The 15,122-nt window shown below is 32.7% G+C and overlaps 3 protein-coding genes across 6 annotated transcripts in view; all 3 read left to right on the forward strand.

The window, feature by feature from the left end:
* Positions 1–714: 714 nt before the first annotated feature.
* On the forward strand, positions 715–6,726 carry LOC106788191. Its single transcript, XM_014751227.1, has 19 exons — positions 715–923; positions 1,012–1,197; positions 1,324–1,469; positions 1,541–1,642; positions 1,732–1,849; positions 1,955–2,087; positions 2,184–2,415; positions 2,494–2,703; positions 2,806–2,917; positions 2,997–3,174; positions 3,260–3,417; positions 4,062–4,286; positions 4,375–4,611; positions 4,676–5,031; positions 5,129–5,391; positions 5,505–5,691; positions 5,770–5,961; positions 6,034–6,245; positions 6,303–6,726. Exons 1-19 carry the CDS (start codon positions 747–749, stop codon positions 6,479–6,481), a joined length of 3,603 nt encoding a protein of 1,200 aa, XP_014606713.1. The 5' UTR covers positions 715–746; the 3' UTR covers positions 6,482–6,726.
* Positions 6,727–7,203: 477 nt separating this feature from the next.
* Positions 7,204–15,122, forward strand: part of LOC106788192 (phosphatase and actin regulator 1) — a 74,158-nt gene continuing 66,239 nt past the window's right edge. Inside the window, exons 1-2 of one of the 2 annotated variants that reach the window (XM_014751243.1) lie at positions 7,204–7,350; positions 11,010–11,090. In XM_014751243.1, coding sequence (XP_014606729.1) covers positions 7,230–7,350; positions 11,010–11,090 — 202 coding nt within the window. In that variant the 5' untranslated portion in view covers positions 7,204–7,229. Of the gene's footprint in view, positions 7,351–11,009; positions 11,091–14,648; positions 15,114–15,122 lie in introns of those variants that run through there. The other variant, XM_014751245.1, reaches the window with a different exon arrangement.
* On the forward strand, positions 9,099–10,729 carry LOC106788194. Of its 3 annotated transcripts, none has more exons than XM_014751256.1 (4): positions 9,099–9,348; positions 9,540–9,803; positions 9,880–10,225; positions 10,386–10,729. In XM_014751256.1, exons 1-4 carry the CDS (start codon positions 9,206–9,208, stop codon positions 10,422–10,424), a joined length of 792 nt encoding a protein of 263 aa, XP_014606742.1. In that variant the 5' UTR covers positions 9,099–9,205; the 3' UTR covers positions 10,425–10,729. The 3 variants fall into 3 exon arrangements, with proteins under 3 accessions (XP_014606742.1, XP_014606741.1, XP_014606743.1); XM_014751255.1 differs by having other exon boundaries at positions 9,880–10,238; positions 10,321–10,724; XM_014751257.1 differs by having other exon boundaries at positions 10,321–10,670.

The following is a 15,122-nucleotide window of genomic DNA, read 5'->3' on the forward strand; positions in this document are numbered from 1 at the left end:
ACGTAAATACGGAGTCGATTGAACGTCCAAATAATAGCAAAAGTAGCGTCGTTGTTTTGTATCAAGGAGAACCTTCTGAAACGGCAGAAACTATTCCAAAACAATCCGTGGAAGGTTCGAAATCTTATCGATCCAGCCTTCAAAGTTCGGACATCAGTTCAGAACCTTCTTCCGTTATGTAAATCATATTGAATAATTTAATTATATTTTTTTAATCCTTCTCACACAAATCACAAATGAAAATCTTCTTTTGTAGAACAAGACCGATCGAGAGTCCAGAATCTTCGACACCGCGTTACTCGATTCCACGAAGAAAGATCACATCTAGAAGATATTCGCGAATTACGAGACAATCCGATGCATTGAACGTAAATATTTATCACAAAAGTAAAGTGATGCAAGTAACACCTTCTATGAGAAATTATTGGACAACGGATGAAAAATCGAAGCAAATTTATTCGACCAATAACAAAGATCCCGTTTCTATTAAGGAAGAAATTCAGAATTATAAATTCGAGGATAGTCAAAAAATAACAGGAAAGTCTTGCGAAAGTAATAATAATATTAATAATCCAAAAGAAAAATGTTATCCTCCTGACTCTTGTGTCTCCAAGTTGATATCTCAAAGTGTTAACAAGTGAGATCTTATTTTCTCCTTAAAATATATATCTTTAGGATTGAATTATATAAATTATTTGTAAAAACATTTGTTATATAGTACAAGAAAACAGAGTGAAGAAAAAGGTATGAAACAGTCGATGTTATCTCCAAGCTTGAACTTCTTGATGCAACATATGCAAACGAGTCCAAAAAATATTACAAAAGATCAAGTTTGTTTTAGTACCAACGAAATCGACGAAAGTAAAAGAGTCTTTCCGTTCCAACCAACTTCTAGCGGGAATTTGAAAGTTGTACCAAATCAAGTATAATTATTTATTGATATATAATATAATAATAATTATATAATCTCTTTCATCATTCGATATAACTTAGTATTGATCGTATGTTAAGGTTGTTTTCGAGTCGAAAAAAGTAAGTGTATTGGTAGCAGATCCAAGACACACAAAGGTTAACATTAAAGCGGAACTCGACAAATCTAATATCGACGTGAACAGATCTATTTCTGACTTTTCAAACAGGCAGGGATTCATCGATCTTCCTCCAGGAGTGACACCGTCGGCTATCAATCATTTACAAGTAATATTAATGATCGAATTTTTTCATCTTTCCTTTTCTTTCCTTTGCTTTTTTTCTATTATCTCAATAAAATGATGTATAATTTATATCGTAATATTAGTATTTAGAAATATCTTACACAAACAGGTTCATAAAAAACTAGCCGATATCCAAGCTGAGTATAAACCAAGGACGCAGCCGTATAAAGTTCATCAGTCAGAGATGGAGCAAAAGCAATCGATACGAGCCACTTTTGAGGAAGTTTCTTCGATGCACGAAGTACCACTCTCTTCGTAAGTGCAATCTTATTGGCATATAGATATAATAACATTCGTAACTATTTTATTGAATTTGTTTGTATCAGGCTCGGTTTCATGCAAGAGGAACCAATCGATTGGGATAGTGTCATCCTACCGGAAAAAACTGACTTGTATCAAGAACTTGCTAGGCGTATTACCAATTACAAGTACATTTTTTTCTGTTTTTGCTTTTCTTTTTTTTTTAGAAATATAATTCAATGTTCAAATTATATCGTACAGTTGTATGTTGTTCAAGGAATGCTGATTGCATCGTTAGAATAGGCCAAGATGAATTTCACTGTCACCTTTTGGTACTTCAAAGCTATAGTACATTCTTCGATGAACAAAATAGTAAAGAAATTGATTTGACCGAGGTAAATTTGTTTGATATTGTTTGCTATTACTTATTGCAAAACTTTTTTCTTTCTTTAATATGTAACACATAACATGCTAATCAATATCTATGAAATAATGCACAGAACACTGTGACTTCAAAAGCATTTTCTATTATCTACGATTGGATGATCAGTCCAACGAGCGAAAGTTGTCATCTTTTACGTAGAGATAACATTTTAGAGATCTTCACGTCCGCTCAGTATCTCGGCATTAAAGGTTATTTATTCAACAATTGTTTTATACGAATTCGATTTATTCGAAAATAAAATATCAATGATAGAAATTGATAAATTTATTTTTTCTTTTTTATAGAATTAGAAGAACAATGCTGGGCTTTTATAGATAACGATGAACTATTTTCGGAAAATACTGCATTTTTATTATACATGGAAGCAAAGAAGATTAATAATACTCCGGTAATGGAATTAATGGTGCCCAGAATAATGAAATTCTTTTTGATACTCGTCAGCACAAAAGATTTCTTGGAATTGTCAATTGAAGAATTGTGTCTTTTGTTAAAATCAAATTATATTTGCGTTAATAGGTGATATAAGATTTTTATTTATAATCATATAAAAATGTGTTGAATATTATTGTCAAATTGTTGTTAAATTTCTTGTAGCGAGATGGAGGTTTTAATGTCTGCCGTAAGATGGTTGATGCACGATTGGGAAAACAGAAAAAAATATATGTTGGAAGTATTGAAATGTGTAAGATTTGGACTAATAGCACCCTGGCAACTTGTCGATGTTAAAAGGAATCCTGAAAATCCTGAATTCATAGAATTAATGTCCTATCCTGAGGTACAGAAAATGGTAGACGATGGTTTAGCGTAAGAATCATATTTTACTTATATTTATTATATACTTTTTTTTATTTTCTATGAAAATGATATCGAAAAAAAAAATAAACATTATATTTTTGCAATCCAAAGTTTCGTAATCATCAAATATTGGTACGGTAATCAAACCGAAGATTATTATCACTGGATCGATTTACTTGGTCTGATAGAACCAACCAATCGTAATTGGGCTGGAGAGGATAAGGTATTCTCAGATTCACTCGACACATCTTCCGCGATATTCAATAAATATATAGCATTCTTTGTTTTATATTGTATTTAAGAATTACGTGACCTATCGAGAATTCTTATTATATCTGGAGGAATATCAGAAGACGAAAATATCAGAACTTAAAATTAGCAAGCAACAAACTAAGCCAAGTTTATCTAATTCATTGGCCAAGGATTATCACCAATCTAATTGTCAGCAAAATTATTCCAATCGTGAAACTATCAAGTCAGGTATATATTTTTCTTTTCAATGAAATTCTCTACTCGATTAAACGATGTCAGAAATAAAACAAATAAAAAAAAAATGTTGAAAAAGGTCAAGGAAGTAATGCAGGAAAAACTTCAAAATACTGCACACCCAAAGTATCACCTTGCAATTATTTAGCTGGCGAATCGTCAACCGGTATAACGATGACACCGGAAATGTTAAGCACGTACCTTAATAACTTGGATAGAAACAACGGGAAGGTGGTGGTGAGTAAGTCACCGGCAGACTCCTTGCAAAATGCAACCAATCGAAGGGGTATCTAAACAGTCGAAAAAATGAAAAGCATTTATTTAGATTTAAACACGATTAAAAAGATATCATTTTTGATAAGTTCATCTATTTTGTATCGTTGCGTATATATATGTTTAAATAATATAATTATTATTATCATATATATATATATATATATCTCTTTTTTTTTTTTAATATCACAGTATAATTCTTGATAAATTATTTACTAATGGAACTATATACAAAAAGAAACTTATTGGTAAGTCGTAACGATTGAGAAATTCATTTCACAATCAGTGGTAATCAAAAAAACAAAATTGTCTTTGTATTTCCATGGAGTGTATATTTTTCAGAATAATCAAATACAGCAGGATCAAGAAAGAAATAACAAGCAAGTTAATTTCGAGATTAAATCCAATGACGACGCGATATTACAAAAGAGATCCTGTAATCCAATAAAAAATGTAATACAATTTATATGAATTATATCGATCTAACATGTGGTAGGAGTTAAATAGGGTTCTATATAATATTAGATGATCGTAACGTAACGACCATATCGATGTAAAGACATTTTTCCTTCGGATAATGAAAACAAACATTGACATTTGATTTCTAGAACGTTAAACAATCTAATTACGAAACTCGACAACGAAGTAATACGACGAACCATCATCGCTACTATCAACAACAAGATTTCTTAATAAAAAAGCAACTAAAGAAAAGTAAGAAAACTAGATATTCCCATGAAAAGGCTATTTATTCATCGAAGTCTGAAGAAGATGCAGCTACTATGATACAAGCCACGTATAGGGGTTATAAAGTCAGAAGAAAATACGACGAGGTTGATAGAGAAATTTTTTCAAAATATTCTCAACTCGTTATTATTTTCTACGGAAAATGTTGCATTATACATTTTCCTATATTTATAGATTAAAAAAACGTCATCCGAGGAGAAGCAGAATACGAAACACGTTGCGGAAGTTTTGTCGGCATCAGTTGATCAAAAGATGCCCTATGAGCCTTTGGAACCGATGACAATTTCGAACAGTTTAATGAGTCAAAAAACCAAGGAAAGTGGGATACAACAAGGTACAAGTCAGCGAAAAAAGGAAAGAGATAATTCGAGGAATCAACCGAGCATGGTTAAAAATCTGAAGGGACTTCAAGTTCGTAGATATTATCATTTTTAGGACAATAGTTAGGGAATAAATTACAAATTGCATTTTTCAGTACGATACGTTTGAAGAATTGCCGAGTCAGAAGCAACCTACGAAAACGTCTTACAATAATTTATCATATTCAACGGACAACTCTAAATTAATAAAAACAATAAAGTCTCCAACATTTTTCAATAATTGCGACGAAATAACTAATTCTTTTTCTCATTCGGACAAAACCGAGCCTGACGATTCATTTTCTCCGAGAACGTGTACGATATCTACGAATACAGGTAATAATGTAACAGAGAAAAACGATGTTGTCGAAAGAACAAATGGAACGCGTTATCAAGGTGGAGATAATACGGAACGTTGTTTACCGAAATCAAAAGAGATTCAAACTCGTCTCTGCAATTACATGAGACCATTGTGAGCAGATTGTTTTCAACAGATCGATCGTCTATACATTTTGATTATTTAGAACAATTACTTTGAATAATTGTAACTTTCAATCTATTTTGAACAGACCACAAAGATTGAGCAACAGCCTTTTAGGATCTAATATCGACGGTTGCTTTTTGGATAATTCTTTATTTTATCCTGATCGCGAATCTATCCTAATATTCGGTGGGGTAGATCCTCACGAAGAATATGGTCATCCTGGAGCAACTGGCAAGGATATTTATAGGTTCAAACCGGACGAAAATTTATGGGAATTTGTCGGAGAAATTCCCGAACCACGACATCATCATTCCGTCGTTCACCTGAAAGGTCGTATTTATTTAGTAGGTAAGAGATTAAGTATTAATTACAAGCAATATTAATAAAATTATAAAACATAGGATATTATCCTCGATAGAAAAAGGAATTTGATTTCTTTTGCTTTTTTTTTTTGTCGATAGGAGGAGCGGATCCTCGAGAAAACAATTTTCAGAGAAAAAGTATCATAGTTGGAACGGTTTGGAGCTACGATCCTACTACCAGAGTTTGGTACAACGAGGATGACATGTTGACGCCAAGAAAAAATTTTGTACTCGTAGTCAGCCATGGAAAGATGTTCGCCATAGGAGGTCAAGATAAAAACGGGATGTGAGTTGTTTTACAAAGGAAAAGAGTTTATTTTTCTTATATAACGAACAACAAGACGATTCGTTAGCATTTCTTCAGTGCATTGAGAACTGCCGAGGCATTCGATCCATCGGAATCTACATGGAGAGAAATACAACCTATGTTTACGGCAAGGATAGGTGCTGCCGGTATAAAATATCGTGATTTTATTTGGGTCGCTGGCGGCATGACAAAATCGAAGAAGGAACTATTCTCGAAGAACGTCGAATGTTACGACCCAGTCAAAAATTCGTAAGTCATTCGTCAATTATATATCGCAGTAATGTTAGTATGGTTAGTTTTTTATTCTCATTCTAATTACAGATGGTTGAAGATAGACCCATTGAATTCACCAAGATGTTTCGCCACTCTTTACGTCGTTTCCGATTGTCTTTACGTAATTGGAGGTGCTTCGACTACAGAAAATAGTACCGATAGCATAGATTCTATTGATATTTGGGATCCTCATCTTTGCGTATGGAAGGAAGAAGCTAAAATGTCGATTGCAAGACACGGTCATTGTACTGCATCGATAGGTCTGCATTTATTTATCATTTAAATACAAAAACCTATATATATTGATATTTTTTTAGGTGCCCAATTATTAATAATTGGCGGTGTAACAACGGTCTTCATGAAAACGTTGAGTAGTGTAGAATGCTATTGTTGTGAACAGGGCAAATGGATAAAAGGTGTGTCACCTCTGCCTTATGCCATTTCCGGTCACAGTACCGTAACATTACCACCAGCAAATCTTTTAGTTAACTCTTGACGTTAGATAAAAAGGGACTAAGAGAATAATCTCACGAATAATGTTTTTAATATCGAATTCATGTGTATGCGATAATAATTTATCAAATTTTCTACTTATTTATATTCAAAGTTATGTAACGTGATCGTGTAATAAAGGATAAAAATGGTTTCAAACGTTGTCGAGATTAATTGTGAAAATATAATATAAAATAATCGATAACGCACAAATAGTAGTTAATTGCTTTAGCACGAAAATTACTAATGTGCTTTCGCAAACCAATTTTTTATCTTGATATACTTTTCAGCGATATATAATATTATAATATTGAAGGAAAAAGACATACGTACAATCAGGCATGCATCTTGTTAATATGAGGCTGAAACTTAAATCTAGTATTATTAGATATTTCATATCTATCATTCTTATATAATACAATGAAATTTTATATACGTTTAAATTATTTTCAAGAGATCGTTTTATATTTGAAGTTATTTATAATCTCTATAATGTAATATTTAATTTAATAAAACATTGTTTGCAAGAAAATTGTGTAAGTATTACAATAGGAATCAATAGTAATAACGATCTTTCGTATATTTCAGGTAGGTGTCAGCACTATATTTCTATGACACGTAATGCCATCTGACGAGAAAAATACACAACGAGAAGTCACCAAGCATGCGTGGAAGTTTCGAAAAAGAGGTTTCGGATTCGAATGCGACGAGGTAAGTGGCCACCGTGCGGATTAACGCGAATTAACCTGAAAATGGCCGAATCGTGTGACTCCGGAGTGTCAAGTTTAGTGACTTGTGTCATGTCTCATGGACAAACAACATTACCGGATACGACGAGCGAGGAAGAGGAGACGATAAGATGCACCATTCCTGGTGAGTAAAACCAATCTAGAATATTTTCTACATTCCGTACCCCTCTCGGGGAGTTTATTCAAACCGAAGTGTCGAGCGCGGCCATGCAACAAGTGGCACGGAGCGCTCTTGCATGCCGGACAGGTACGTCATAAGAATTTACATTACCCCGATCCAAATATATACATATATATTCTATTTCATTTATATCCATTTATTTATTATTGCAAATTTCTATATAATACAATTACTTGTTTTCGATATATTCATTAAAAAAATGATATATTGCATATAAGATATTAGAAGATAATTAAATGTTCATTATAAATTAGAGATACGAACAATATTATTTTTCTTATCTATATAAAATAAAACAATATCTCGAATAAATAATATAACAATGACAAACGATTGTCGGTTATCGCACTACTATTTCGATTATCGAATGACGTCACAAACAAATACAGAGACCTCCCTCCGATGTGTCATCATATTTATAGTGTGTCCCTTATATTTTATCATGAATATTTTTGTCAATTAAATAGCGATTATTCGCTTATAAGTTTGTGCCAATAATTATAGAATATTTCTTAATCGTCAAATTGAACTTATATTCTCGTGAATGTTGATAAATTGAAGTATCGAAAAGAAGAGAATTCAAAAGTCAAATTTCAAAGGTTCTTCCGCGGGAATGTGTTCGCGGCGATTATTCGGGCGGGAAAATTGATGAAAATCGAATGGTTTTCATAAATATAATATAGATTCATTTGAAAAATGATTCTCTATTGCGAAAAGCAATTATACCGTAAAGAGAAAAAGCCCGGACAACGTTTCTCAGACTTACATCACTGTTAGAGAGAAAGATTGCTGCCGGTGGTGGACGGGAGATTGGGAAATGCTTTTTACATAGCACATAGCATGGCGACGCGCGCGCGATGGTGTATAATATTCTCTTGTCGATCCCTTGCATATCTATCAATTGAAACTGATTTATTTTATCAAAACTTTGATTTAAGTGTATTCATACGCGATTCTCGATTCGATACAAAACTTCCACAACTACAAAATCAACAAAAAACAAACAAACATTTGCTTTCTCATTTTGTTTGTCTGTTTACATATTTGTTTCTTTCGTTGTTTTAGACAGAAAAAGAAATCGATAGTTTAATTAATTAATCTATCGTAAATTTGATTTCTAAACGATCTTCTCTTAAGGAATTGTCAATAATGATGTTTCAATGATGATGTCAACGACAAGATCCGTTCGGTCGATTGTAATATATTAAGATAAGAGAAACTATTATCCGTAGGACGATGCGAATGTTGGCTTTCACAACGTATGATAAGGATAAACGATTAGTGGAAAGTTTTAGATAAGGTAAAATGAGGACGATAACTTATCGTATGATAACGTTTAGATATTTACTTTGACGGATTCTTTAACATCCTGTTACTTTTCCTTTTTATGTTTCTAGGGCATTGAACAAAAATTGTCTATAATTTACAATTTATTTCTACATAAAATAAGAAACGATAATTGTGGATTTGTTTTATCAATGCATGATAATGCAGTTTCTTCGTAATATTTGTTTGTTCATTTAGTTATTAACAAAAATATAAATAAAAATGATCTCTAAACGTGTATATATTTAAATATTTTTAAAATCTGTTTTTATTTGTGGAACATATGATGTCCATATTTATGTTTACATTAGATGTCGCTAGTAGTTGGTAAATGTTTTGCTCGTTAGTGACATTGCGAGAAACAATCTGTATCGAATGTTCTACCGTGCGTGATTAAATTTTGAGGTTAGGATATTCTCTCATTCGATTAAAAATAACAAATATATTTTGATCATATATAGACAAAGTTAGTATGTCTGTCATATTACCGTTATCGCTGGAGGATTATTTAGAAAAATTGGACGAAACAACAACTCGACATGAGTATTTCCTCGCTTTGTTTGTTGTTCTTTTCTCAGAATGTGGTTTTTATGTACTAGAAGAAACATCTTCTGGGTATGAGCATCTTTTCTTTAAATTTTATCTCATAAATCAATAATAAGTATATATTGTATTATATATTTATTATTCGTATGCGAATAATGTAATATATATGAATATAAATCATATACATATATTGTTGAATACGTGTTTACAGATCTATATTTATATGCACACATTATAACTGATTAATATGTACATTTTAGCAACAAAAAAAAGCAATTTACACCACCAAGTCAATGGAAGGTTAGGGAAGATACATATGAAATCAAACTCGTGTTGAACGATCTACCTAATGTGGTATGCAAATTAATTGCCATATCTTCCGGAGATAGATTAATTCTTAATTTCTTTTCTACTGCAAAAGAAAGGAATATATATAGTCTTGCCCTAAGAATTACCAAATATATGAATCCTTATCCACACCACATTAATGATCGCTTTATGAACCTTAAGGAAATATCGGATAGGTAAATCAATATCTGTTATAGGTATAATATCAAATGAAATTTATATCACATGCACTGTATATTTTCAATCCATTAGGTTCAAAAATGAAATAATTATGGGAGTACGATCAGATATTTTAACAGAAGCTGGTATTACCAATCCTAGTCTTCAGGGTTTACCTATAGAATTGAAATTTAAGATTCTGGCAATGTTAGATGCTCGTTCATTAACAAGGCTTTCACAGTGCTCCTATCAATTTAACATGTTATGTAAAGAATCATGGTTATGGCAAAGATTGTTCGAAAAAGATTTTAGAGAAAAACAAGAAAAATCACATGAAAATTGGTTTATGGCCTATCGAACAAAATATTTGGAATCCAAAGCATATGAAATTAACATCGAACGAATTTTCAATCACCGTCCCGGATATGCTTCATCTTGGGTATATTTATTAAGTAAATCTATGTTTTTAAAAGACGCTGGTATTCTGTCATATTTTTATATCTGTCCATATGATTCACCTTAAATCCTATTTAGATATAAAGTACCAACGTAGAATAATGTTGGGACAATGTGAAATAAAATATCTCTCCACTTAATAGAGTTGGTTCCATGAACGGTTTATCTACCGGGACATATGACATATTAGGAGTGTAAATGGAAACAACATAAATAGAACCACGAAAAGCCATTTAAAATAAGGATCTGCTCCGTATTTTCAAATATGTATTACGAAATAAATTGGAGATTATTTGAATCTGTGTTTTCACACAATGCATCATAATGATATATGAACTGTGGACTCAAGCGCATTAAAGTGAATCCATGTAAATGGAGGGATCACTGTACATATATTGTACTTATTCTATAATGTAAACAATATTTTATAAATATTTTCTTAGTTATAATGAATAATAATAAAATAAGAACCAAAATATTTTCTTATATACATAAGTATATTGTTGTCGTTTATTGGTTTGAGGAACTTTTCTACAACACCTTCTCAATATAGTCCACCTTTCGAAAAAAAAAAGAAAAAACTACCTTACTGCCTCTAAAAAATTACGTATTCAAGTAATTACCATACCCATTGTTACTTAACTTTAGTGATTGTATGAAAATTAGTTTTTTCAAAGAGACTTATATACACATTTATATAGATAGCATATAAGCTATAGATTGTAATCATTATTCAATATATAAACGAAAGTATACTTTTGTTTTAGAGGATGAAAGGACAAAGACCGTAGCAGCATGCGACAACGTGGAAAAGGAACGTACCAGCTCGCAAATTAACGGCGATACCGGTAAGTGATACCATGGAATTTGCGGAAATTCAAAGCTACGATCGATTCGATACGACCGATGGTAGAACAGAACGAAATTCATTTAGTTATTGTATTAATATTATCATTCATTTCATTTCAATATGTTTCTTCTTTGTGTATATATTATGGTGGTCTTTAATATGGGATCTGAAAAGAAACCACCATATAAGAATCACCCCCTAATATATATACTGTTACAAATACTATCTATATTTTAAATATATTTCAAAAATTTCATCGACATATATTTATAGATACATCTTGAGAATAATTTGTTAAGAGTTTAAGTGATTATTTGTTTAGATAGAAGTCGAGAAATATCTATGAATCAGCAGCAGGTTCGTATCTTTTTATTCTCAGCAGGTTTATCCGCATTCCAATAGAATACCAATGAAATTCAACAACAATAACAACAACAACATGTACGAACGGATCTACTGCGTAAATCGAAACTCAGGGGGGGCTGAAAAAAAAGAAGGAAATACGAAACATTAACCGGATACATAAAACGTGACTCATTAACGCGCTAGATATAAATTTCAAGGGAAGAGTGGAAAGAAAGAAAGAAAGAAAAAAGAAAAGAAATGAAAAAGAAGCTTAAGGGGGTATCTCTCTATCTTTCTTTTCTTCATTCTCGTTGGCGTGGAAGTATCGTTCGTCGAAAGCTTCATAAAAATGATGCCAACGGGCACATTAAGAGTCGTCGTCGTCGTAGCAAAAGTAGAAAAGAATTTTCTAGCTCCATTGACCTTCGTTCGAAAGTACTACGAACTAACCGTGAAAAGCTTCTTTAGAAAAATCTACATACACATACATATATATATATATATATATATATATATATTTCTACTCGAAGAAATTTTCGGAGTAAACCAAAAATTATAATTGCATTTTATTTGAAAGCATTCCTCCTAAAACGATTCCTATTAAAATTCTTTTACTAAAAGAAAAGAAGAGGGGGAAAAAAAGTCGTAGGGCGGAGAAGGAATGGAAGAACCGTCGGCATTCGACGACGTTAGTCGAATTAGGTCGAATTGGTCGAAGGTTAACGAGAAATCAGGTCACTGATCTAGGCGAACAGAGGGGATGGGAATTGGGCGGTTGGGGGGCCGGGGCTTGCGAGAGAAAAAGACAGAAATATATTTCGGGTTTTTCTCTCTTTGGCGTTCTTTTTTTTGGCGGGGGGATGGAAGGAAAAGAGAATATTTGTATTTATTCTGTCCATTTGAATTTTGGAAACTGGTAGATTGGATTGAGAAAGAAAAATGTAAAAAAGGTATATGATAAAATAGATATAAAGGCGCGTGGGTCCGGGGCCACGAGATACGCGCATATTTCGAGGCCGGCAGAGCTTTTAAGCTTGCGCTGTTTGAACCTCGGTTTTTCCATCATCTTCTCTCTCTCTCTCTCTCTCTCTTCCACCCTCGCAGCCATGGCACTTGGTTGGTACACACACTTGGCACGGGGTTGCTCCCCGGTTTCTCTCTCATCCCCAGTGCGCGCATCGAGCCCGTCCTGGACGAAAGTCCTTCCCGTTTCGTCTTTCCCTTTTTAGGACGCACGTTTCTCACGAGAAAAAAACAAATATATTTATATATATATATGTAGACGTACACACACAGAGACGACTCGATTGTTCTCATCCTCCTCCTAGTTCGATAAATACAAGAAGAAGATAATATTTAAACAACGCGTGTTTGATTTTACAATTATAGTGTGTGTGTGTTTGTTCATCGAATTCTGTCTGATATATTATTATCCTATTGGAATGAATTATCAAGTGTGCATTTGTTTTTCTGGTGCATTATGTGGGAATAAGTGTGTTTTTTTGTATTTGTTAATCGTATCACACATATTGGTATTGTCCTTGTTAGTGAAACGTTATTCGATGCAAATTACGTGCATCAGTTTCGTCGATCGCTCGGTTCGCGACTTTCCGTTCCTCCTTATCGATTGTCTGGATAACTCGATCTCCTCCATCGAGACGAACATTTTCAAATTCTTTTGGTAAATAGGAGAAACGATATTTAATATTTAATAGAATAAATATATATACTTCATTGTAGTTTTTTCATTCATCTTTCTTGAAAGAAAAAAAACCTTTCTTTATATATATAAATATTGTAGAGAGTGGGTTACGCGAAGCTTTCAAAGGAAATTAAATTAAGTTTCCAAAGTATTTGCATGAAACAGTTTTAATCTCATCAGCAGCACGTAAACACAATATGGATTCTCTTTGAAATTATATTTTATTACGAATTAGTTGAAAATATTCTCTCTCTCTCTCTCTCTCTCTCTCTCTCTCTCTCTCTCTCTCTCTCTCTCTTCTCTTACTTTTATTTATATTTTAAAGCAATAAAAAAAAAGTCAAGCGGTTATTCCTCCGAATGATATGAGAGGGGATGTTTTTTTTTAAAAAAAAAAGAAAAAATAGCGTAGAAAATAAAATCGATACACACATATATATGTATACATAGGAGAAATACGAATACAATATGCGAACGTAATTATACGTAATTATGAAAAGGAGGGTTGGGGGAGGGGTGGGTTGGTAGTAGGATTGATTTTTAGTGGGAGATGATTTGGTGTTCGTTATTAGCGTTGCGCTTTCGATTTATCTCGAGAAAGAGGGTGGCCTTCCGCCAACAAAGGCGCGGTTCAATTTCTCTCTTGGACCGTTCCAACTTGCGATCGATCAACCAACTAACTCGTTTGAGAGAAGAACGTGTTCGACATAATATAAATAGCATCATTGTAGAAATTTCGAATGGGTTTACGGTTTGAAAATAAATCCGCGAATCTCGTTGGTTTAACTTTCGATCGTTCGATGTCTCTCAATTTGAAAGCAATAATTTTAATATATTGCAAACGTTATGATATGATCTACGTTTTCATCGATCTAATCGAAAAATAATTATAATATATTATCCTTTTATTTTCTATTATTTTATATTGGATAAAATGAATAAGTGAAAGTAAGAGAGAGAGTTTTTTTGTTTACGCGCAGGAATATCGAATATTAAATTCGATTAATCGAGAAGTGCATTATTGTATTATCGAGATTAGAATCGATCGTGATCGTACCGCGACAGGTATGTCACACAACATCCAATAAAACGTAAGGACTTTCCCCTCGGCATTTGAATCATTCATTGGTTTCCTTGAAAGTTGCATTACGTACTCGAGAACTTTGCTTTTCGCATAACGTTTTACGTATACTATTTGTTCTGATTTAAATTTATTTTGTATTTTTGTTGGAAAAGATTTGAAAAATGTACGAGAATCACTTTTTGAAACTCGAACCGAGGAGCGTTATCGAAACAACAAGAAGATGATTAAAGGATCTGAAGAAGAAATAAAAATTGAATTGTTTTTTTTTGTTGAAATGTGTGAAAATCTCATTTTGATTGATTTAAGTGGAATAGAATAATTTTCATAAAAAAATAATAATAGTGCGAACGAATTTATCGATTTTAGATATGACACTTATGTACATTTCATTCGATTTTGATTATATTATCACGTTAATGACAATGACAGTGATGATAACGATCATATCATAATGCAAAACTTACTTAGAAAACGTATTAGGAGTTTTTTATGTGAACAAAAGTGTTTCAAATATTCATCGTTGTTTTATTAACGACAAGACGACGCCAACAGCAACAATAACAACGTGGATTCAAAAAGGATATCTCATTTTGATAATTGTTGAAAAAGTTGGTTCGACAAATCATCTTTTGGTTGAATAAAATTTGTAAGAATATTCGAAAGGTTTGAAAAACCAAAAGCAAAACCAAAAATAAAAAGAAAAAAGTCAACTTTGTTTGGATTTCAATCTGTCGCTTTCGGGAGTAGTGAGCCTGCTGGGCCTCGCCGATGACGACGAGGTTCTAGCAGGTACCTCCGAGGAAAACAGAAAGAGAACACTCTGGCAATTCTACTCGACTGGGATGTTAACCCATAGTCACAGCGATGGAGAATTCCCCATTTATTCTCACGGTGAGTTTC

This window comes from Polistes canadensis, unplaced genomic scaffold (genome assembly GCF_001313835.1).
Source record: "Polistes canadensis isolate GaletaPanama2010 unplaced genomic scaffold, ASM131383v1 scaffold_129, whole genome shotgun sequence".
NCBI lineage: Eukaryota > Metazoa > Arthropoda > Insecta > Hymenoptera > Vespidae > Polistes > Polistes canadensis.

Coding starts and splice junctions, on each gene's coding strand:
- LOC106788194 (XM_014751255.1), top strand. CDS start 9,206: ATGTCTGTCATATTACCGTTATCGCTGGAGGATTATTTAGAAAAATTG. Junction 9,349..9,539: donor CTAGAAGAAACATCTTCTGG/GTATGAGCATCT, acceptor TGTACATTTTAG/CAACAAAAAAAAGCAATTTA. Junction 10,239..10,320: donor ATCTTGGGTATATTTATTAA/GTAAATCTATGT, acceptor AATCCTATTTAG/ATATAAAGTACCAACGTAGA.
- LOC106788191 (XM_014751227.1), top strand. CDS start 747: ATGAAACAGTCGATGTTATCTCCAAGCTTGAACTTCTTGATGCAACAT. Junction 3,418..4,061: donor GAAACAACGGGAAGGTGGTG/GTGAGTAAGTCA, acceptor TTTGATTTCTAG/AACGTTAAACAATCTAATTA. Junction 6,246..6,302: donor TCATTGTACTGCATCGATAG/GTCTGCATTTAT, acceptor ATATTTTTTTAG/GTGCCCAATTATTAATAATT.